The 25,881-nt window shown below is 43.2% G+C and overlaps 1 protein-coding gene across 1 annotated transcript in view; it reads right to left on the bottom strand.

The window, feature by feature from the left end:
- Positions 1–222: 222 nt before the first annotated feature.
- Positions 223–25,881, bottom strand: part of LOC115201048 (unconventional myosin-Id) — a 138,669-nt gene continuing 113,010 nt past the window's right edge. The window contains exon 22 of the mRNA XM_029764275.1: positions 223–578. Within this exon, the coding sequence (XP_029620135.1) occupies positions 422–578 (157 nt within the window). The 3' untranslated portion in view covers positions 223–421. The remainder of the gene's footprint in view (positions 579–25,881) is intronic.

Genomic DNA, 25,881 nt, shown 5'->3' with positions numbered 1-25,881 from the left:
CCAATCATGATAAACGAAAGCTAGCGTAACATAAAATGATCGATGCCCCGACAAAACAGCTCAGTTGTACATGTGAAGTCAACATGATATCGAAAAGTGAGGGGAAAAAAAATCTACTCTTTGGTGAATTAATGTTGTGCATGTGTGTGAGTCTGTCTAATTAACTAAAAACATGTGTATGTATTAAACATCTTACATGTCCTATTGAAAAACATTGAGTTACGTCAAATAAATATCTATTCAAAGTTACAAATTTGGCATGGCTTTCATTCTGAGAGTTCAACCCTCCCATGTATCATATCATGCCATCTAGTTCACAATTGAGCTCTATACAAACAGAGTTATGATTCACATATTCCTCATTTGACACCTTATCGTCACTTGTCCTTGTCACAGACTGAGTGGCCCCCGAGTGGCCCTTTTAGTTTCCAGGCACTGCCAGGATATAACCGGAGCGGCTCTTGGTGAAGTCTGGCTGCGATTGGTTGATCTTGGGCTCCACAATGACAGTGCACTTCCTGCCATTCATACTGCACTGGATGGGACTGGCGATATTCACCTGCAGCTTCCTCTTCTCACTGCAGAGAGGGAGAAAGAGAGATAAAAAGAAAAACGTGTCAAATCAAATCAAATTGTATTGGTCCCATACACATGGTTAGCAGATGTTAATGCGAGTGTAGTGAAATGCTTGTGCTTCTAGTTTCGACAGTGCAGTAATATTTAACAGTACCAAGAATTAGAACAGGTCATGGTAGAAATCGTTTTAGTTACTCAGCTCCGTGGTCCTGGAATTCTCTCCTGAACATTTTAACATTTGATGATCTAGTCTCGTTGGTGGATTTTAAACACTTGGTCGATGTAAATATCATAAAATAGTGTAATTGTCTTTAGGACAGCTGTTTTTTAGTCAAGACATTTGTGTTTTTTTACGTAATATGTAATTGTTGTACCGTATGTGTGTCCATAGTTTTGTTTAATGTTGTGTTAGGGTATGGAAATTGTTTTGTTTGAAACTTTGTTCCCCCTCCTGCTATTGGACCAGGTCTCTCTTGAAAAAGAGATTAAATAAAATGTAAATAAAAAAAATAAAAAAAAGATCTAACAAGTAATCTAACAATTCCACAACAACTACCTAATACACACAAGTCTAAACGGATGGAATAAGAATATGTACATATAAATATATGGATGAGCAATGACCAAGCGGCATAGGCAAGATGCAATAGACGGTATAACATACAGTATATACATATGAGATGAGTAATGTAAGATATGTAAACATTATTAAAATGGCATTATTTAATGTGACTAATGATCCATTTATTAAAGTGGCCAATGATTTCAAGTCTGTATGTAGGCAGCAGCCTCTGTGCTAGTGATGGATGTTTAAGTCTGATGACCTTGAGATAGAATCTGTTTTTCAGTCTCTCGGTCCCAGCTTTGATGCACCTTGTTAAGCATGTATCGTACATACCTTACAGCTGGTACATCCATTTTAACAGAGAGAGAGAAAGTATGGTGTATGATATGTAGTAATTGCTAAAGGGATTTTTACACCAAAAACATTGACATGGTTCACCTTCAATTGACTGCGCATCCTTCACTGTTGTGGATATGCGTCGTCATAACATGGAAAAGACCTAAAGCTTGATGCTAATGGGCATAGATATATACTATAGAACATTGTAGCATATACCCCAGGAACGATCCATGTGCCTGTACTGTTGGTATGGCTCACCAGCCGATTGGCTTTTAGTGCTTGTCACATCTAGTTAGGGGTTTTCTGTCTGAATGGCCATTTTGCACTATTCCCTCTTTAAGATCATCAATGAGGCAAATCAAAAATTTGTTGAGGAAGAAAAAGTTATTTGTGAGGGAGTCAGGGTGTGAGTGTCTGCAAAAAAAGGGTGTTGAAAAGTGTGTGTTTTAAAGTGTGTTTAAGACTTTTTACACATTTGTTACGTTACAGCATTAGTCTAAAATTGATAAAATTACATTTTTTACTCATCAATCTACACACAATACCCCATAATGACAAAGTGAAAACATGTTTTGAGAAATGCTTGCAAATGTATTAAAAATAAGAATCTTATTTACATACGTTTTCAGACCCTTTGCTATGAGACTCGAAATTGAGCTCAGGTGCATCCTGTTCCCATTGATAATCCTTGAGATGTTTCTACAACTTGATTGGTGTCCATCTGGGGTAAATTCAATTGATTGGACATGATTTGGAAAGGCACTCACCTGTCTATATAAGGTCCCACAGTTTACAGTGCATGTCAGAGCAAAAACCAAGCCATTAGGTTGAAGGAATTGTCCGTAGAGCTCCGAGACAGGATTGTGTCGAGGCACAGATCTGGGGAAGGGTACCAAAAGATTCTGCAGCATTGAAGGTCCCCCAAAACACAGTGGCCTCCATCATTCTTAAATGGAAGAAGTTTGGAACCACCAAGACTCTTCCTAGAGCTGGCCGCCCGGCCAAACTAAGCAATCGGGGGAGAAGGGCCTTGGGCAGGAAGGTGACCAAGAACCCGATGGTCACTCTGACAGAGCTCCAGAGTTCCTCTGTGGAGATGAGAGAACCTTCCAGAAGGACAACCATATCTGCAGCACTCCACCAATCAGGCCTTTATGATAGAGTGGTCAGACGGAAGCCACTCCTCAGTAAGGTGGAGTTTGGAGTTTGCCCAAAGCCACCTAAAGGACTCTCAGACCATGAGAAACAAGATTCTCTGGTCTTTATTTTTTATTTATTTGACCTTTATTTAACCAGGTAGGCAAGTTGAGAACAAGTTCTCATTTAAAATTGCGACCTGGTCTGATGAAATCTAGGTTGAACTCTTTGGCCTCAATGCCAAGCGTCACATCTGGAGGAAACCTGGCACCATCCCTACGGTGAAGTATGGTGATGGCAGCATCATGCTATGGGGATGTTTTCAGCGGCAGGGACTGGGAGACTAGTCTGGATCGAGGGAAAGATGAACATAGCAATGTACAGAGAGATCCTTGATGAAAACCTGCTCCAGAGCACTCAGGACCTCAGACTGGGGCGAAGGTTCACCTTCCAACAACGACCCTAAACACACAACCAAGACAACGCAGAAGTGGCTTTGGGACAAGTCTCTGACTGTCCTTGAGTGGCCCAGCCAGAGCCCGGACTTGAACCTGATCGAACAGCTCTGGGGAGACCTGAAAATAGCTGTGCAGCGACGCTCCCCCTCCAACCGGACAGAGCTTGAGAGGATCTGCAGAGAAGAATGGGAGAAACTCCCCAAATACAGGTGTGCCAAGCTTGTAGAGTCATACCCAAGAAGACTCAAGGTTGTATTCGCTGCCAAAGGTGCTACAACAAAGTACTGAGTAAAGGGTCTAAATTCTTATGTACAGTGAGGGAAAAAATTATTTGATCCCCTGTTGGTTTTGTACGTTTGCCCACTGACAAAGAAATTATCAGTCTATAATTTGAATGGTAGGTTTATTTGAACAGTGAGAGACAGAACAACAACAAAATCCAGAAAAACGCATGTCAAAAATGTTATAAAATGATTTGCATTTTAATGAGGGAAATAAGTATTTGACCCCCTCTCAATCAGAAAGAGTTCTGGCTCCCAGGTGTCTTTTATACAGGCAACGAGCTGAGATTAAGAGCACACTCTTAAAGGGAGTGCTCCTAATCTCAGCTTGTTACCTGTATAAAAAGACACCTGTCCACAAAAGCAATCAATCAATCAGATTCCAAACTCTCCACCATGGCCAAGACCAAAGAGCTCTCCAAGGATGTCAGGGACAAGATTGTAGACCTACACAAGGCTGGAATGGGCTACAAGACCATCGTCAAGCAGCTTGGTGAGAAGGTGACAACAGTTGGTGTGATTATTTGCAAATGGAAGAAACACAAAAGAACTGTCAATCTCCCTCGACGTGGGGCTCCATGCAAGATCTCACCTCGTGGAGTTGCAATGATCATGAGAACGGTGAGGAATCAGCCCAGAACTACACAGGAGGATCTTGTCAATGATCTCAAGGCAGCTGGGACCATAGTCACCAAGAAAACAATTGGTAACACACTACGCCCGTGAAGGACCGAAATCCTGCAGTGCCCGCAAGGTCCCCCTGCTCAAGAAAGCACATATACATGCCCGTCTGAAGTTTGCCAATGAACATCTGAATGATTCAGAGGACAACTGGGTGAAAGTGTTGTGGTCAGATGAGACCAAAGTGGAGCTATTTGGCATCAACTCAACTCGCCGTGTTTGGAGGAGGAGGAATGCTGCCTCTGACCCCAAGAACACCATCCCCACCGTCAAACATGGAAGAGGAAACATTATGCTTTGGGGGTGTTTTTCTGGTAAGGGGACAGGACAACTTCACCGCATCAAAGGGACGATGGACGGGGCTATGTACTGTCAAATCTTGGGTGAGAACCTCCTTCCCTCAGCCAGGGCATTGAAAATGGGTCGTGGATGGGTATTCCAGCATGACAATGACCCCAAACACACGGCCAAGGCAACAAAGGAGTGGCTCAAGAAGAAGCACATTAAGGTCCTGGAGTGGTCAAGCCAGTCTCCAGACCTTAATCCCATAGAAAATCTGTGGAGGGAGCTGACGGTTCGAGTTGCCAAACATCAGCCTCGAAACCTTAATGACTTGGAGAAGATCTGCAAAGAGGAGTGGAACAAAATCCCTCCTGAGATGTGTGCAAACCTGGTGGCCAACTACAAGAAACGTCTGACCTCTGATTGCCAACAAGGGTTTTGCCACCAAGTACTAAGTCATGTTTTGCAGAGGGGTCAAATACTTATTTCCCTCATTAAAATGCAAATCAATTTATAACATTTTTGACATGCGTTTTTCTGGATTATTTTGTTGTTATTCTCTCTCACTGTTCAAATAAACCTACCATTAAAATTATAGACTGATCATTTCTTTGTAAGTGGTCAAACGTACAAAATCAGCAGGGAATCAAATACTTTTTCCCCCTCACTGTAAATGTGATATTTCAGTTTTTTTTAAATAACAATGATGGGGTATTGTGTGTAGATTGATGCGGGAAAGAAAACGATTCAATCCATTTTAAAATAAAGCTGTAACGCAACAAAATGTGGAAAAAGTCAAGAGGACTGAATACTTTCCGAATGCACTGTAGTTAGAGCTACTGTGCTAGAGAGAGAACTACAGCTCATTGAAAGAGAGGGAGAGAGAAATGCTTGCCTCTCACCCTGAAACCATTTCTCGCTAGGCACTGTTAACAACCGCCGCTCGCACCGTTTGTCAAAATACATAATTAATTAAAACACCCTTGGTGATTCGCGGAAACGTCCGGAGCCAAAGCATCCACTCAGTCAGTGGTATTAAATCCAGAGAAATTAATCAGCGTGACCTTGACACGTCTAGTTTCGCAACAACGCCTCACAAGCAACAACAATCAACTCAAACTACCCATGCCAGACTTCTTCGTCTGCATTATACATACATTACTGTAGCCCAGCGATGAGGGCTGCGGCGGTGCAGAGTTACCACGGCAACCATGTGAACCTCTCCATCTGTCATGGCAGCACTGACAGCCAATAGGACGGCAGCTCTGATAAATGTCTCTCGTCTGTCTGTCTGTCTCAGAGGATAGCATAGCCACGGGGCTGCTATCAGCTCACTTGAAGGACAAGCAGGGTTAAGCTTACAAATACACATAGTATGCACAGACAGACGTTGTGCATAGAATATACAGACAATGTATTGGACACCTTTATAAGTGGTAAATACTAAGAAACGTTTAAAAAATGTAATATCCCTTGTAAAATCCCTGGTACACACGAAAATGCTGTGAAAAAAAATGGTCATTTGTGGACGGTTACATGCACCGAATAATGCGATTATTGTGGAAAGTCAGATTAATAAAATAGTTTGATTAAAAAGTACATGATTTGCAAGAAGAATGATTTCCCTAATCATTCTGTTTACATGGACACATCTGAAATCAGGCTACCTGATGGCACTCTGATAAATGCTGGAAAATAACAATCAAAATAAACATTCTACCACAGCGAACATGTTATTCTTGGGAAGAATATTTGATTCTGAGTTCGGACATAAAGTGTGAAAACTACTTCTAAGACGCATACATTCAGTTGTTCCGAACACACTTCACTCGCGCTAAAGAGGGAGGCTCGATCGGCTGGTGCTAGCTCATGCACAGATCAAATACACCACTGGGCATCGATTAAGGTGTTTACATGTCCTAATCATTTGAAAGACTGCTCAGAATGCCAGGTGTATTAATCAGCGTATGCGTACTTCAATTTTGAGATAAGATTAAGATAAATTGAGTAAATTTAGAGTGAATTGTTTACATGACTATTGCATAATCTGCCTACTGCCCTTATCGGTTTGATACCGAATTATTAGTGTGCATGTAAACGTACTCAATCCAATATTGAGTGACCAGTCTTAGTCAAGCCATCTCCCCAGGGAGAGACTCAGACACCACTGCCTCTACTCTCCTACTAGAAAATCTATTATTTCCTACTCTCTTTCGCAGTAACAGTGTATTTTCTTCGCTAGAGATCTTCTGCCCCATCTACCCCAGCCTCTCCGAGGATAGAGAGGAGGAAGAGGAAGAGAGGTCGGGAAATCGACATGGCAATCTATCTGCATCCAGGCAACACCATTGACTCATCCTTTTAAAGGTCTTTTTTTCATCATGGAGCCAAGCTCTCCTGCCTCCTGCAAAATGTATGAGAAATTCCCATACTTAAGATATACAGGTAAAGTCACTCAGCAAAGCCATCCTGACTTGCAGAAGACTCGGGACTTGTGCTCAACATAAGGTTATAATATAGGTTACATTTAGACCTAAGGGACTTAGTCTCTTTCGAATGACAGATAGGTTTTGTAGTAGTATGACGCAAATACTGGCAGATTATTGCAAATATGGGCAGTGCATGTGAATAGAGTGTTTGTGGCAGACAGACGGCGCAAGGATGGGCCAGATGATCAACAAGAGCACAGGTTCTGTGCCAAGATCATCACATGCCCACAGTGCACGCACGCACGCACGCACAAGCACACACCACACCCGAGCCTGAGGGAGGGTCTCCACAAGGTTCTGTTTATGTGGATGGGAGAGGGAGAAGAGCTCCCACTGCTTGTTTGTCAGATCTCTGCCCCTGCTTTCCTTAACAGCAGTTCTAAAATAAAAACCTGCCAGCTTCCTCTGATCAATACTGAGATTGTGTGTGCGTGTGTGTATATATGTGGACAGCATGTTCAGGTGTTTCTGCCGGTTACTACTGTGTGAGGGGGAGGGGCTGAGGTCAGTAGAGTGTAGAGACGGACCAATGGTCCATTCATGTCTGATAGATAGCCAACTCCCCTCCCAAATTCAACACACATGTCTTGCGGCCAACCCCCAATCCCGTCTTCCAGAACACAAGCAAACAAACCTCCCCGCCAAGGAGGCGAGACAGGATGAGATAGGAGATGATATACAAAAGAAGGGGGAAGAGGAGAGAAGGAATAGATGAGAAAAGATGAAAATGGTGGTTTCAGCAGGCCGAAGACACATCTGCTGGCCCTGGCCCGCTAGCTTTCTGAATCGCCGTGTCTCCAGCTCGCCTAGTGTAGTAGCGACTACCAAACGGCTCCCTGACTCATCTATTGCTGCTCATTGAACCCTATGATCACTCGGCTGCACATGCCTCTCCCTAATGTCAATATGCCTTGTCTACTGCCGTTTAGGTTAGTTATTTTTGTTTTATTTCACTGTAGAACCCCCAGCCCCGCCCTAAATGCCTTAGATAGCTCTTTTGTCCCACCCGCCACACATGCGGAGACCTCACCTGGCTTAACTGGTGCCTCCAGAGATGCAACCGCTCTCATCGTCACTCAATGCCTAGGTTTACCTCCACTGTACTCACATCCTACCATACCCTTGTCTGTACATTATCCCCTGAATCTATTCTACCACGCCCAGAAATCTGCTCCTTTTATTCTCTGTTCCCAACGCACTAGACGACCAGATCTTATAGCCTTTAGCCATACCCTGGTTAATCCAGGCCCTGAAGCCCCCAGCACCACAGCTATTCCATAGGCGCTCTCATTTGTTGACTTCTGTAACCGTAAAAGCCTTGGTTTCATGCATGTTAACATTAAAAGCCTCCTCCCTAAGTTTGTTTTATTCTCTGGTTTAGCACACTCTGCCAACCCTGATGTCCTAGTCGTGTCTGAATCCTGGCTTAGGAAGGCCACCAAAAATTCTGACATTTCCATCCCCAACTACAACATTTTCCGACAAGATAGAACTGCCAAAGGGGGCGGCGTTGCAATCTACTGCAGAGATAGTCTGCAGAGTTCTGTCATACTATCCAGGTCTGTGCCCAAACAATTCGAGCTTCTACTTCTAAAAATCCACCTTTCCAGAAATAAGACTCTCACTGTTGCCGCTTGTTATAGACCTTCCTCAGCCCCCAGCTGTGCCCTGGATACCATATGTGAATTGATTGCCCACCCATCTATCTTCAGAGTTCGTACTGTTAGGTGATCTAAACTGGGATATGCTTAACACCCGACCGTCCTACAATCTAAGCTAGATGCCCTCAATCTCAGACAAATTATCAAGGAACCTACCAAGTACAACCCTAAATCCGTAACCATGGGCACCCTCATAGATATCATCCTGACCAACTTGCCCTCTAAATACACCTCTGCTGTCTTCAACCAGGATCTCGGCGATCACTGCCTCATTGCCTGCGTCCGTAATGGGTCCGCGGTCAAATGACCAACCCTATCACTGTCAAACGCTCCCTTAAACACTTCAGCGAGCAGGCCTTTCTAATCGACCTGGCCCAGGTATCCTGGAAGGATATTGACTTCATCCCGTCAATAGAGGATGCCTGGTTGCTCTTTAAAAATGCTTTCCTCGCCTTAAATAAGCATGCCCCATTAAAAAAAATGTAGAACTAAGAAGAGATATAGCCCTTGGTTCACCCCAGACTTGACTGCCCCAGCACAAAAACATCCTGTGGCGTACTGCATTAGCACCGAATAGCCCCCGCGATATGCAACTTTTCAGGGAAGTCAGGAACCAATATACACAGTCAGTTAGGAAAGCCAAGGCTAGCTTTTTCAAACAGAAATTAAAATGTAAAACGGACTATCCTACCGATCTTCAACTTCGGCAATGTCATTTACAAAATAATCCTCCAACACTCTACTCAGCAAATTGGATGTAGTCTATCACAGTGCCATCCATTTTGTCACCAAAGCCCCATATACTACCCACCACTGCGATCTGTATGCTCTCGTTGGCTGGCCCTCGCTACATATTCCTTGCCAAACCCACTGGCTCCAGGTCATCTATAAGTCTTTGCTAGGTAAAGCCCCACCTTATCTCAGCTCACTGGTCACCATAGCAACACCCACACATAGCACGCGCTCCAGCAGGTATATTTCACTGGTCATCCCCAAAGCCAACAACTCCTTTGGCCGTCTTTCCTTCCAGTTCTCTGCTGCCAATGACTGTAACGAATTGCAAAAATCACTGAAGCTGGAAACATATCTCCCTCTCTAATTTTAAGCATCAGCTGTCAGAGCAGCTTACCAATCACTGTACCTGTATACAGCCCATCTGTAAATAGCACACCCAACTACCTCATCCCCATATTGTTATTTTTTGCTCTTTTGCACCCCAGTATCTCTACTTACACATCATCATCTGCACATCTATCACTCCAGTGTTAATGCTAAATTGTAATTATTTCACCTCTATGGCCTATTTATTGCCTTACCGCCCTAATCTTACTACATTTGCACACATTGTACATAGACTTTTCTATTGTGTTATTGACTGTACGTTTGTTTACCCCATGTGTAACTCTGTGGTGTTGTTGTTGTCGCACTGCTTTGCTTTATCTTGGCCAGGTCACAGTTGTAAATGAGCTACCTGGTTAAATAAAGGTGAAATTAAAAATTAAATAATAAATATTGAACCTGAAGACTAGACTGTAAACCACATGTAATACAACACCAGGAGGCAAAGAACCCCTCCCAAGTTAAAACCTGCTCAAATGCAGCAACGGCTACCCTTCAAAACCACCCTAATCCCAGGCTATTATTGACCAAATCATTACAGAAGCCGGCTTTCGCCTCCAATATTTATTAAGCTGTGAGAGTGCGGCAAATCCGCCTGCGGATATCTTCCTTATTCCTCTCTTCCTCTCTGTCTCTTTCTTCTTTTTTTTATGAAAAGAAGAGCTATATACTCTAACTGGGGAGATTACTAAGTAGGTCATCTAAAAATGTTGGGGAAAACGGCTTAGCAGCAAAAAGTCTATTGATCAAAGACATTCCCCGCTGAACTTAGAGAGGAGAGGAGGAAGAACAAAATCAATCTGAGAGGTTTAAAAAGAGGTTTAGATGAAGAAAGAGGGAGAGAGAAAGCTAGAGAAAGAGGGAGAGAGACATACACACACACACACACACACACACACACACACACACACACACACACACACACACACACACACACACACACAGAACAGCCACACAGGAGCCATGAAGTGCGACTGCCAAGGAGAGCATTGATCACAGCCAAAAGCCTCCATAGTGTAGCCTAGCTCAGCGCCTAATGTACTGTAGCAGTGGAGAGAAGGGTGGGTCAAAAGGACAGGACAATAATACTAGAAGTCCCTTTCTTAGTTATAGAGATACTATAATGTATCTCTACACCATGTGTCATGATAGTGGAGGTTCTTCAAGCTGGTACAGAATTTTTTATATTTTTTTATTTAACCTTTATTTAACTAGGCAAGTCAGTTAAGAACAAATTCTTATTTACAATGATGGCCTAGGAACAGTTGGTTAACTGCCTTGTTCAGGGGCCGAACGACAGATTTTCACCTTGTCAGCTGGGGGATTCCATCTAGCAAACTTTCGGTTACTGGCCCAACGCTCTAACCACTAGGCTACCTGCCGCCCTTCCTCTCCACTCCTCACCTCACCTCTATACTCCACTCCACTCCTATCCTCCTCCTGAAGGACACAGGTATTATGCAGGTGTTCATTCCAACCCTTCACTGACAATTGACAATAAGGGTGTATTCAGCAGTGTTATGTTTGGATTTAATCTAGTCATTTTCTCTAAAATATCATTAAGTATTAATCACATTTTTGTCACTTGAATAATGATTTAGTCTACTTACTGTCAAAATGACGAAAACAGTGAGCCAGTCACAGCACATTTGTATTGCCTCATTAACCTATAGTAAACATAAATCACTGACTGCCATGTGCACAAACATACATAGCCTTGTCCTACCAACATACCTTTCTGAATAATATGATTCTCTTCCCAACAGCAGAAATATGACAAACAAACATGTATATAACAATATATACAAATTATCTGGCCGGTTGGGCGTACTGGCAAATTCTCTAAAACGACGTTGGAGGTGGCTTATGGTAGAGAAATTAACATACAATTCTCTGGCAAAAGCTCTGGTGGACATTCCTACAGTCAGCATGCCAATTGTACACTCACTCAAAACTTGAGACATCTGTGGCATTGCGTTGCGTGACAAAACTGCACATTTTAGAGTGGCCTTTTATTGCACCTGTGTAATGATCATGCTGTTTAATCAGCTTATTGATATTCCACACTTGTCAGGTGGATGGATTATCTTGACAAAGGATAAAATGCTCACTAACAGGGATGTAAACAAATTTGTGACTCACCCCCTGGATTCGGTCTTATGCAGCAAAATTTTAAATTGTGTTTTTTACATTGGATAAAAGTATTGACTCAGAGCTACAAAATGGTATATCGTACACTGCATTTGAGGAACAATGGGAAAGTAATTATGCTTTTAAAGTTGATCAACTTGTAAACTCACTTTTGAGAAAATGGACTTCGAATGTTTTGGTATCTAGTGAAAGGCTCTTCTTTGTCTACACCCATTCAGCATCGTTCACACCGTCTTAGTCTTTAGCCCCACCCATCTCGTTTCGCTCTCGGAGAGAACACTTGACTGGCCGATGATTGGATAACATGAAAAGAGCCTAACCAGCTCTGCTAGCAACAATTTCATTACGCTTTTTTGCAGACGTTTGTTTGGCCATAATCAACAGGTGTTGTACACACGTCATGTAACATTAGCTAACGAGCCAGGCAGCTAACGTTAGCTAGTTAAACAACAATGAACAGTGCCAACAATGCCACAGACCTGGGAGCTAACCAACCAGGTTCAATGTTAGCTAGCTAACATTAGGCTCTAAGTAGAAAAGCAAACGTCTCTGGGATACAAATGAACCTAGCTATGTAAACAACGTTTAAGATCACACACGTCACGTAACATTAGATAACGAGCCAGCCAGCTAATTTTAGCTAGTTAAACAACAATGAACACATTGCCAAATCATGTCATTACTACCCTGCATGAATACCACTAGCTAGCAAACAGTACACTTTAGCTTGAAATGAAACCACTTTCTGTAAAATTAGAAACACGCAATATCTGAAAATGTAGCTAGCTAACGCTAGACTATTTTACCTGTATACATCATCATGCATGATGGACGCTTCTCCCTGTCAGGAATGCCATACCACAGTTGCCCTTAGTTTGAAGATGTAATCCGGAGACAGGTGTTTTCTCCACCTCTTTAGCTATCATTCTCTAATTCCACTGATTTCAAAACGTGATCCTCCAGAAAGTGGAGAGGAACACTTATGCAGCTCCACTACAAAATACATTTTTTTAAAAGCCGCGTTTGACAGGATTACCAACACAGACTGATGAGCTCAAATAGTCAGAAGGCTTCTATATGGCAGACCAATCTGAACTCATTTAGTCAAAATGTTAACATATAGGCTCCTGGCAACGTTACCAGGGCCACGTTCAGTTGCAAAACATTCTCGAAAGTTGCAGATAGATATGCCATGAATAGATCCAACGTTATTCCTTATTCAACATGTCAGAGATTCATGTTTGTTCTGCATAGCATATTTCTTTCCAAAATGTGTCCTGCTGAACGTGCCCTATAGCTAGCTAATGAGGCAACATGACTGAACAAGGTGTAGCCTAAACAAATGGTTAACAGTCCAGTCTGCAAGTAGCCTAGTTTTAGAACGCCCTGCGATATGCTTTTGAATGTAAAATGCGGCCTGCCAATGCACTACAGAAAGAAAAAACATAGTGCCGGCATTATGGGTCATATCTTTTTAACGGTAATCTCTCAAGCCGTTTTATCTGAGGAAAAGCAGGAGACTTGGCTACATTGGCTACAGAGCCTGGCTATGAAATGCAGTTGGGAAAATGGGAACTTGAGCGAGACGCCAAATTCAAAGACAGTCTACTTTTCCATACTCAAGGGAGAGAAAAACAAAGCTAGACTCTTGTTTTACTATTAAACTCGATACTGCATTGTTTAAAATTTCGGAAAGCAGCATGTGTTTCTTAACCAGGCAAAGGGTAGTTAACGAGAAGGCTGGTGGTGACTGGTTAGCTACGGGGAAGCAAGAGTTGCCTGCACGATCTGTATAATTGGAGGCAGAACCGAAGGGAGCCAGTCTGCCCACACTTATCGCTTGCTCCCGCAGTTCACCAGCTGATGTAGGCTGTGTGTGCTGGATGTGGCATATCCTTCTCACTGCTGAACAGAACAGTGCTGCAGATCTCTGCTGCTAATATTAGTTGTGCTTATCACAGAAAAGCTCTCAATTTCTCCAAAAACACTTGTCCAGTCCATTTAGTAGGCAGATTTTAGTCTCAGAGATAATTTCGCCTCGTCTCGTTTTAGTCAACTGAAATGAAAAACATGTTTCTGTTTGTTGCAGTTTTTTCTGGGTTTATTTAGTCACTTAGAGTCTTGACAATTGCCACCAAAAATGTGTTATTTAATGAATATTTGAGTCACTATTTTGGTTGATGAAATTAACACTGATAGTTGAGGCCAAATATATTGACACCCTTGCACTTTAAAAAAAATTGTTCCCTATTTCTTATAAAATAAGTTGAAAAAAAATAAAAAACGTTGGGTCACCACACGTCGTTATTGGATTTTCAACAACCTAAGTTTACAATTTGAATTGAGAAAATAAAGACAAATGGCAATAACAAGAATATTGGCCGCCTGGAGCGAGTACTTGGTTGCACAGCTTTTGGTTGCACAGCCAAGATAACTGAATACAAATGCTTATTGTAGCCATCTGTCAAGGGTGTGTACGGGAGGTGAAGTCAGGTGCAGGAGAGCAGAGTTTAGTGAACAGGCGCACTTTAATTCCGTTCCAAAAATGACAGCACATAAAAACAATAACGTGCCAAAAACATGGAACATAGCAAAAGTAAAGCGCCTGACAATAATCCACATAACAAACAAACAATTACACACAAAGACAATGGAGGGGAACAGAGATAACCAGGTGTGTAATGGAACAAGGCAAAACCTATGGAATATGAGAAATGGAGCAGCGATGGCTAGAAAGCCGGTGACGTCGATCGCCGAATGCAGCCCGAACAAGGAGAGGAGCCGACTTCGGTGGAAGTCGTGACACCACCAATGAGCTTGTTGCACCTTTCTACTGGCAATTTGGCCAACTTTTTCAATGTTTTTCAACCAACTGCTGTTTTCAGATCTCACCATAGGTTTTGGATGAGATTCAGATCCAGAACAGTCCAGCAATTCTTCTTGAATCATTACAGGCTTTTTTCAGGTGTGTTTGGGTTGATAATGGCTGCCGTTTTACGGAGATGGCTGCCGTTTTACGATCCCCTAACCAATTGCGCTATTGTGTGTTTTTACGCGTTATTTGTAACTTATTTTGTACATAATGTTTCTACCACCGTCTCTTATGACCGAAAAAAGCTTGTAGATATCAGGACAGAGATTACTCAACCCGTACCGGAAGAAGATTTTTTCTTTAATGAGTCGGACGTAAAGGATTTACTCCAGACACCCGACAAGGCCCTCATCTCCGTCATTCGCAGGAGAAAGAGACAGAGATATCGGGTGGTAGGTCTGGGTGCCTTGTAAGGATCTGACGGCGAGTGGGTAATCTGCCTTGACCATCGGTCTTATTAGCCAACGTACAATCATTGGATAATAAAATTGAAAAACTACCAGTACGTATATCCTACCAACAGGACATTAAAAACTGTAATATCTTATGTTTCACAAAATCGTGGCTGAATGACGACATGAATAACATACAGCTGGCGGGTTTTAAGCTTTTTCGTGAGGATAGAACAGTAGCCTCTGGTAAGACAAGGGGTGGCGGTCTATGTATATTTGTAAACAGCTGGTGCACGAAATCTAAGGAAGAGTATCTCATGATAAGCTGTAGACCACACTATTTACCAAGAGAGTTTTCTGTCTATTTAACAGCACAAACCAATGCTGGCATTAAGACCGCACTCAATAAGCTGTATACGGCCATAAGCAAGCAGGAAAATGCTCACCCAGAGGTGGCGCTCCTAGTGTCCGGGGACTTTAATGCAGGGAAACTTAAATCCGTTGAATAAAATGCAAATTAATTACTTAAAAATCATACAATGGGATTTTCTGGATTTTTGTTTTAGATTCCTTCTCTCACAGTTGAAGTGTACCTATGATAAAAATTACAGACCTCTAAATGCTTTGTAAGTAGGAAAACCTGCAAAATTGGCAGTGTATCAAATACTTGTTCTCCCCACTGTATGTTCTGGGATTCTTCCAATGGCATTGAGGAGTACACCACATCAGTCACTGGCTTCATCAACATTGATGACGTCGTCCCAACAGTGACTGTACGTACATACCCCAACCAGAAGCCATGGATTACAGGCAACATCCGCATTGAGCAAAAGGGTAGAGCTGCCGCTTTCAAGGAATGGGACTCTAACCCGGACACTTATAAGAAATCCCGCTATGCCCTCATACGAACCATGAAACAGGCAAAGCGTCAATACAGATTGAATCGTACTACACTGGCTCCGACGCTCGTTGGATGTGGCAGGGCTTGCAAACTATTACAGACTACAAAGGAAAGCACAGGCGCTAGCTGCCAAGTAACATGAGCCTACCAGACGAGCTAAATTACTTTTATGCTCACTTCGAGGCAAGTAACACTGAAACATGCATGAGAGCACCAGCTGTTCCAGACGACTGTGTGATCACGCTCTCCGAAGCCAATGTGAGTAAGACCTTTAAATAGGTCAACATTCACAAGGCCGCAGGGCCAGACGGATAACCAGGACGTGTACTCCGAGAATGCACTGACCAACTGGCAAGTGTCTTCACTGAAATGTTCAACCTGTCCCTGACTGAGTCTGTAAGACCAACATGTTTCAAGTAGACCACCATAGTCCCTGTGCCCAAGAACACTAAAGGTAACCTGCCTAAATGACTAGCGACCCGTAGCACTCACATCTGTATCCATGAAGTGCTTTGAATGGCTGGTCATGGCTCACATCAACACCATTATCCCAGAAATGCTAGACCCACTCCAATTTGCATACCGCCCCACCAGATCCACAGATGATGCAATCTCTATTGCACTCCACACTGTCCTTTCCCACCTAGACAAAAGGAACACCAACGTTCAACACCATACTGCCCTCAAAGCTCATCAATAAGCTAAGGACCCTGGGACTAAACCCCTCCCTCTGCAACTGGATCCTGGACTTCCTGTCAGGCCCTCCCTAGGTGGTAAGGGTAGGTAACAACAGATCCGCCAAACTGATCCTCAGCACGTGGGCCCCTCAAAGGTGAGTGCTCAGTCCCCTCCTGTACTCCCTGTTCACTCATGACTGCATGGCCAGGCACAACTCCAACACCATCATTAACCTCTTGACGGTCGCCTAGGATAGGGGGCGCTACAGCGATTTTTGAAAAAAATGTGTGCCCATTTTAAACAGCCTCCTACTCAAACTCAGAAGCTAGGATATGCATATAATTAATACTTGTGGATAGAAAACACCCTAAAGTTTCTAAAACTGTTTGAATGGTGTCTGTGAGTATAACAGAACACATATGGCAGTCAAAACCCCGAGACCGATCGTAACAGGATGTGGAATTCTGAATTGCGGACTCAACTTCAGGACCTTGCCTATAAATCACACCGTGAGCAATGGTTAATTGAGCACTTCCTATTGCTTCCACTAGATGTCCCCAGTCTTTACAAAGTGATTTGAGCCTTCTACTGTGAAAACTGAATGAATGAGACGCAGTGGAACGTGGTCACACGGAGAGGGCCATCACCATTATGACGCCGGCGCCCCTGGCTACCCTCCCCTTTCGAAACGTTTTGAAACACAATGCAATCGTCCCCCTTGAATCTTATTGGAGCTCTGGTTGAAAAAGGCCCTAAAGATTTATGTTATACAACGTTTGACATGTTTGAACGAACCTAAATTTTAAAAAAATGCATTTTGTTGAGAGAGAAGTCCCGCAGCCGACGGAAGTTTTGGAGCAGCCTTCAGAACGCGCTAACAAGAACAAGCTATTGGGACGTAAAGGATTAACTTTTTCCAACAAAAAAATACATTTGTTGTGGACCTGGGATTCCTGGAAGTGCTTTCTGATAAAGATAATCAAAGGTAAGGGATTATTGACAATAGTATACAAGAGTAAATTTGATATGCGATTGTTCCAAGATGGCGCTGACCTGTAACGGTAGCCTATTTTTCTGAGTATCGCATCCCCTTTTATCGCAAAGTGTGATTATCCAGTAAAGTTATTTTTAAATCTGGCATTACAGGTGCTTTCAAGAGATATTCATCTATAAATCTTAGAATGACAATATTACATTTTAAAAATGTTTTCGAATAGTAATTTAGTAAATTGTAGCGCTGATTCACCGGATGCATTTGAGGGAAAATAGTTAGTCAGTCACGCGCCGATGTAAAATGCTGTTTTTATATATAAATATGAACTTTATCGAACAAAAGAATGCATGTATTGTGTAACATGATGTCCTAGGTGTGTCATCTGATGAAGATTGTCAAAGGTTAGTGCTGCATTTAGCTGTTTTTTGGTTAATTGTGATGCATGTGGTTGGTCGGAAAATGGCTATGTGGCTACTTTTACGATATACTCCTCTAACATAATCTAATGTTTTGCTTTTGCTGTAAAGCCTTTTTGAAATCGAACAACGTGGTTCGATTCAGGAGAGGTGTATCTATAAAACGATATAACCAGGGGTTAAGTTCATAATCCAAGATGGCGTAGCAGTCAGACGTCTTTGTCTTTGTCCTGTCCCTTGTATATATTTTTACATATTTTTCTTCGCATATCTTTTTTAAATATTTTCCTAAACCTCAACTTCTAAATACTCTCCTGCAACCCGCCTCACCCAATGTGGCGTGGATCTGTTTTTTTCTAAATCATTTCTATTTACTTCGGATCTGGAATCCCTCAACTGAAGCTAGCCAGCTAACTACCTACTAGCTATCAGTCAGCAAACCATTGCTAGCGGTCATCAGCTAACCTTTAGCTCGAAAAGCTCTCATTCGAACAACGTGACTCAAACCAGAGCATAATGGACCTATTATTATTATTTAATTTTTTCCCCCCATATCCCCGGATTCCTACCGCAAACTCTGAACATTTTCATCTGGATCTTCGCAACTAGCTAACTGCAATCCCGGGTGACAACTCCTGGCTAGTGTCTCCATCCCGGAGCAAGCACCAATTAGCCTGAAGCTAGCCCGGCCAGGGCTCCTGTGCTACCACCGAAGCCCACTCCTGGGCTACATTATCCGGACCCCTTCTACTGCCGGTACGGGGCACGGAACCCCGCCGATCCTCTACGACTGGAATACCGACATAATCTGCCCGAGGATTCCAACAGGCCCCTCAGGCGCGACGTTCGCTGAAGGCCCATTCTGCTAACCGCGGCCTACTAGCTACCTAGAGCTACTTGGAACCCTACTAATTTCACGACTGGTCTATCGACGTCACCGCACAAAGAGGGAAAAACAGACTTACCCCCATCGTGACGTCCCCTAAAGGCTAACTTGCCTGCCCCGGTCTGCTAACTGCTAGCCCCGGTCTGCCAACTGCTTGCTTGCTAACCCGGTCTGCTAACTGCTAGCTTGCCAGCCCCGGTCTGCTAACTGCTAGCTTGTTTAGCCCCGGCCAACTAACTGTTAGCTTGTTAGCATCGGCCTGCTAACTGTCTGAATCGCCGTGTCCCCAGTCAGCCCAACCACTCACTGGACCCATATGTTCACTTGGCTACGCATGCCTCTCTCTAATATCAATATTCCTCATCCATTACTGTCCTGGTTAGTGATTACTGTCTTATTTCACTGTAGAGCCTCTAGTCCTGCTCAATATGCCTTAACCAATCATGTTGTTCCACCTCCTACATATGCAATGACATCACCTGGTTTAAATGTCTCTAGAGACTATATCGCTCTCATCATTACGCAATGCCTAGGTTTATCTCCAATATACTCACATCCTACCTTGTCTGTACACTATGGCTTGAATCTATGCTATCGTGCCCAGAAATCTGCTCCTTTTACTCTCTGTTCTGAACGTGCTAGACGGCCAGTTCGTATAGCTTTTAGCCGTCCCCTTATCCTACTTCTCCTCTGGTGATGTGGAGATTAATCCAGGTCCTGCAGTGCCTAGCTCCACTCCCACTCCCCAGGTGCTCTCATTTGTTGACTTCTGTAACCGTAAAAGCCTTGGTTTCATGCATGTTAACATTAAAAGCCTACTCCCTAAGTTTGTTTTACTCAATGCTTTAGCACACTGCCAACCCGAATGTCTTAGCCGTGTCTGAATCCTGGCTTAGGAAAACCACCAAAAACTCTGAACTCCCTCGCTAACTATAACATTTTCCGGCAAGATAGCACTGCCAAAGGGGGCAGTGTTGCAATCTACTGCAAAGATAGCCTGCAGAGTTCTGTATTACTATCCAAGTCAGTACCCAAACAATTCGAGCTTCTAGTTCTAAAAATTCACCTTTCCAGAAACAAGTCTCTCACTGTTGCCGCTTGCTATAGACCTCCCTCTGCCCCCAGGATTGCCCTCGATACCATATGTGAATTGATTGCCCCCATCTATCTTCTGAGCTCGTGCTACTAGGTGACCTAAACTGGGACATGCTTAACACCCCGACCATCCTACAATCTAAGCTTGATGCCCTCAATCTCACACAAATTATCAATGAACCTACCAGGTACAACCCCAAATCCGTAAACACGGGCAACCTCATAGATGTCATCCTAACTAACTTGCCCTCCAAGTACACCTCTGCTGTTTTCAATCAAGATCTCAGCAATCACTGCCTCATTGCCTGCATCTGTAATGGGTCTGCGACCAAACGACCACCCCTCATCACTGTCAAACGCTCCCTAAAACACTTCTGCGAGCAGGCCTTTCTTATCGACCTGGCCGTGGGTATCCTGGAATGACATTGACCTCATCCCATCAGTAGATGATGCCTGGCTATTCTTTAAAAGTGCCTTCCTCACCGTCTTAAATAAGCATGCCCCACTCAAAAAGCTAAGGCTAGCTTTTTCAAACAGAAATTTGCATCCTGTAGTACTAACTCAAAAAAGTTCTGGGACACTGTAAAGTCCATGGAGAATAAGGGCACCTCCTCCCAGCTGCCCCCTGCTCTGAGGCTAGGAAACACTGTTACCACCGATAAATCCACTATAATTGAGAATTTCAATAAGCATTTCTCTACGGCTGGCCATGCTTTCCACCTGGCTACCCCTACCCCGGTTAACTGCCCGGCACCCTCCACAGCAACCCGCCAATGCCCCCACCATTTCTCCTTCACCCAAATCCAGATAGCTGATATTCTGAAAGAGCTGCAAAATCTGGACCCATACAAATCAGCCGGGCTAGACAATCTGGACCCTCTCTAAAATGATCTGCCGAAATTGTTGCAACCCCTATTACTAGCCTGTTCAACCTCTCTTTTGTATCGTCTCAGATTCCCAAAGATTGGAAAGCTGCCGCGGTAATCCCCCTCGTCAAAGGGGGTGACACTGTAGACCCAAACTGCTACAGACCTATATCTATCCTATCCTGTCTTTCTAAGGTCTTCGAAAGCCAAGTTAACAAACAGATTACTGACCATTTCGAATCCCACCGTACCTTCTCCGCTATGCAATCTGGTTTCAGAGCTGGTCATGGGTGCACCTCAGCCACGCTCAAGGTCCTAAATGACATCATAACCGCCATCGATAAGAGACATGACTGTACAGCCTTATTCATCGACCTGGCCAAGGCTTTCGGCTCTGTCAATCACCACATTCTTATTGGCAGACTCGACAGCCTTGGTTTCTCAAATGATTGCCTCGCCTGGTTTACCAACTACTTCTCTGATAGAGTTCAGTGTGTCAAATCGGAGGGCCTGTTGTCCGGACCTCTGGCAGTCTCTATGGGTGTGCCACAGGGTTCAATTCTCGGGCCGACTCTCTTCTCTGTATACATCAATGATGTTGCTCTTGCTGCTGGTGATTCTATGATCCACCTCTACGCAGACGACACCATTCTGTATACTTCTGGACCCTCTTTGGACACTGTATTAACTAACCTCTAGACGAGCTTCAATGCCATACAACTCTCCTTCCGTGGCCTCCAACTGCTCTTAAACGCAAGTAAAACTAAATGCATGCTATTCAATCGATCACTGCCCGCACCTGCTCGCCGGTCCAGCATCACTACTCTGGACGGCTCTGACTTAGAATACGTGGACAACTACAAATACCTGGGTGTCTGGTTAGACTGTAAACTCTCCTTCCAGACTCACATTAAGCATCTCCAATCCAAAATTAAATCTAGAATCGGCTTCCTATATCGCAACAAAGCATCCTTCACTCATGCTGCCAAACATACCCTCGTAAAACTGACCATCCTACCGCTCCTCGACTTTGGTGATGTCATCTATAAAATAGCCTCCAACACTCTACTCAACAAACTGGATGCAGTCTATCACAGTGCCATCCGTTTTGTCACCAAAGCCCCATCCACTACCCACCATTGCGACCTGTACACTCTCGTTGGTTGGCCCTCGCTTCATACTCGTCGCCAAACCCACTGGCTACAGGTTATCTACGAGTCTCTGCTAGGTAAAGCCCCGCCTTATCTCAGCTCACTGGTCACCATAGCAGCACCCACTTGTAGCACACGGTCCAGCAGGTATATCTCAATGGTCACCCCCAAAGCCAATTCCTCCTTTGGTCGTCTTTCCTTCCAGTTCTCTGCTGCCAAAGACTGGAACGAACTGCAAAAATCTCTGAAGCTGGAGACTCATATCTCCCTCACTAGCTTTAAGCACCAGTTGTCAGAGCAGCTCACAGATCACTGCACATAGCCCATCTGTAAACAGCCCATCTATCTACCCACCTCATCCCCATACTGTATTTATTTATCTTGCTCCTTTTCACCTCAGTATCTCTACTTGCACATTCATCTTCTGCACATCTACCATTCCAGTGTTTAATTGCTATATTGTAATTACTTCGCCACCATGGCCTATTTATATGTATATAGAATTTTTGTTTTCTTTTGTTCTACTGTATTATTGACTGTATGTTTTGTTTATTCCATGTGTAACTCTGTGTTGTTGTATGTGTCGAATTGCTATGCTTTATCTTGGCCAGGTCGCAGTTGCAAATGAGAACTTGTTCTCAACTAGCCTACCTGGTTAAATAAAGGTGAAAAAAAGTTTGCTGATGACACAACAGTGGTAGGTCTCATCACTGACAACGGCGAGACAGCCTATTGGGAGGTCAGAGACCTGGCCGTGTGGTGCCAGGACAACAACCTCTCCCTCAACGTGATCAAGACAAAGGAGATTATCGTGGACTACAGGAAAAGGAGGACCGAGTATGCCCCATTCCCATCGACGGGGCTGCAGTGGAGCAGGTTGAGAGCTTCAAGTTCCTTGGTGTCCACATCACCAACAAACTATCATGGTCTAAACACACCCAGTTAGTCGTGAAGAGGGCACGACAAAGCCTAATCCCCCTCAGGAGACTGAAAAGATTTGGCATGGGTCCTCAGATCCTCAAAATGACCCACTTATTTCCCTCATTAAAATGCAAATCAATTTATAACATTTTTGACATGCATTTTCTGTGACCAAGGCTCTTCTCCCTCGATTGCTCAGTTTGGCCGGGCAGCCAGCTCTAGGAAGGGTCTTGGTGGTTCCAAACTTCTTCCATTTAAGAATGATGGAGGCCACTGTGCTCTTCTGAAAAAAAATCCTGTTTTCACTTTGTCATTATAGGGTACTGTGTGGAGATTGATGAGGGGGAAAAATATTGAATCCATTTTAGAATAAGGCTGTAACATAACAAAATGTGGAAAAGGGGAAGGGGTCTGAATACTTTCCGTATGCACTGTACAGTGGCATCAGTAATATTCATATCCCTTGACTTATTTCACATGTTGTTACAGTTTGAATTTAAAAAAAAAAATTTCTCACCCATCTACACACATTATCCCATAATGATAAACTGATAATGATAAAAGTTTTTTTTTTGTACAAATTTATTGAAAATGAAATACAGAAATAAATAATTTACATAACTATTCACAACGTAAATCTACGCCCCAGTCTAAGGTTGTTTGCACTCTGAAACAGGTTGTCATCAAGGATTTGCCTGTATTTGGCTCCATTCATTGTTCCCTCTATCCTTACCAGTCTCCCAGCCCCTGCCGCTGAAAAGCATCCCCATAGCAAGATGGTGACACCAACATGCTATGGGGTATTGTGTGTAGATGGATGAGAAAAAAATCTTGTTTTTTGGTTAATTGTGATGCATGTGGTTGGTCGGAAAATGGCTATGTGGCTACTTTTACGATATACTCCTCTAACATAATCTAATGTTTTGCTTTTGCTGTAAAGCCTTTTTGAAATCGAACAACGTGGTTCGATTCAGGAGAGGTGTATCTATAGGTGTATCTATAAAACGATATAACCAGGGGTTAAGTTCATAATCCAAGATGGCGTAGCAGTCAGACGTCTTTGTCTTTGTCCTGTCCCTTGTATATATTTTTACATATTTTTCTTCGCATATCTTTTTTAAATATTTTCCTAAACCTCAACTTCTAAATACTCTCCTGCAACCCGCCTCACCCAATGTGGCGTGGATATTTTTTTTGGTTATTCTGTCTCTCACTGTTGAAATAAACCTACCATTAAAATTATAGACTGATCCTTTCTTTATCAGTGGGCAAACGTACAAAATCAACAGGGGATCAAATACTTTTTTCCCCCACTGTACATATTACCTCGACTAACCGGTGCCCCCGCACATTGACCCTGTACCTGTACCCCCTGCATATAGCCTCGCTATTGTTATTTTACTGCTGCTCTTGGATTATTTGTTACTTTTTTTGAATATTCAATATTTTTTAAATGTTTTACTTATCTATTTTTTACTAAACAGTTATTTTTCTTAAAACTGCATTGTTGGTTAAGGGCTTGTAAGTAAGCATTTCACTCTAAGGTCTACTTTTCGGCACATGCGACAAATAACATTTGATTTGTCCTGCTGCACCTAAGTATACAAAAATGTACTTTAGAAGAAAAAGGGAACCGTAAAAAAAGAAGAGATTATGTGTATATTACTGTATATTATGTGCTTATGAGTATATGGTATGAATTATAAGAGTACTTATAATACTCTTATATTATAATTACTCTTATAATAGTAATTGAACAGGAGTGACTAACTGTACTAACAATACACTTCCATACGACTTCCTTTAGGGTTAGATGGTATCCAGATTTCCATCCCGTTCCTGTACCTCATGGTGTTACCGGCAGTGCACACACATTTTTAATCGCACAACACAAATTTAGGCAGCAGGGATCTTGATCACGGAGGGGATTGATTGTCTCTGCTGTAACCAAGTAGGTTGATCTAGTAAGGTAGCCGATTAGCTAGCAAGTTAGAAAACCAAATGCATAGCTGGAGCCCTGAGCTGGAGATATCTAAGAGCTGCCAAATAAATTAACTTATAGTTAGTTATAAGCAGTGTAGAACGCACTCCCACAGCACCCGCAAGGCCGGGTTCCCCAACCCCCGCATTTAAAAAAAATATATATGGAATTGAAAATCATTCTGTTGGTATTTCTAAATACCTTGGTATACCATATATCAACATGCGTACCGATAGGATTGATAATGTGAGTGTTAACAGAACACGTGTAGCGGCCACAGGTTTAACGCATAGTAATGTGAGCCCAACTCTACTTCCATTAGGGTAAAGAGACTATTATTACCAAGGGTAGTAGAGAGTATTCATCCTAGACAAAGACACACACACACACACATCCTCCCTGTGCTGTGATCTGTGTTGTGATCCTCTCTTTAAAGGATCATAGGGTCAGTGATGGTGATGTGTGCCAGTGGTGGACAAAGCAAGGGAGCACTTTCCCTGAGGGACCATTGATAGTAGTACACAGATGGCTGAGTCTTAACACTGCTGGAGCCACAATGGCTTCACAGCAGGAGGCTCCTTCAGTCTTAAACAATCATGCTTGGCTCTTCCCTCCTCCAGTTTCTTTTCTCTCCATTCTGTTCAATAGGCCTATCGTGACACTCATAGCCGACCGTGTCTGCTCGTCAATGAACCAGCACCCCTGGTCTCTCTCTTGTCTTCTGAAGCAGCCAGTATAATCACAAGGGTGGTTGGACTTGGCTAAAGGACCATTACGGAAATCAATAGGTTGTTGAGGATGAGCCAAGCAGAGAGAAGGAAAAGCAGCGGTCTAAGGCATTGCATCTCAGCGCTAGAGGTGTCACTACAGACCCTGGTTCGATTACATGCTGTATCATAACCGGCCGTGATTGGGAGTTCCATAGAGCGGCGCACAATTGGCCCAGCGTCGTCCAAGTCTAGGACCAAAAGGCTCCTCAACAGCTCCTC

Source organism: Salmo trutta, chromosome 10, assembly GCF_901001165.1.
Source record: "Salmo trutta chromosome 10, fSalTru1.1, whole genome shotgun sequence".
NCBI classification, from domain to species: domain Eukaryota; kingdom Metazoa; phylum Chordata; class Actinopteri; order Salmoniformes; family Salmonidae; genus Salmo; species Salmo trutta.
The sequence above is the reverse complement of the archived record's forward strand: the minus strand, read 5'-3'. Positions and strand labels throughout refer to the sequence as shown.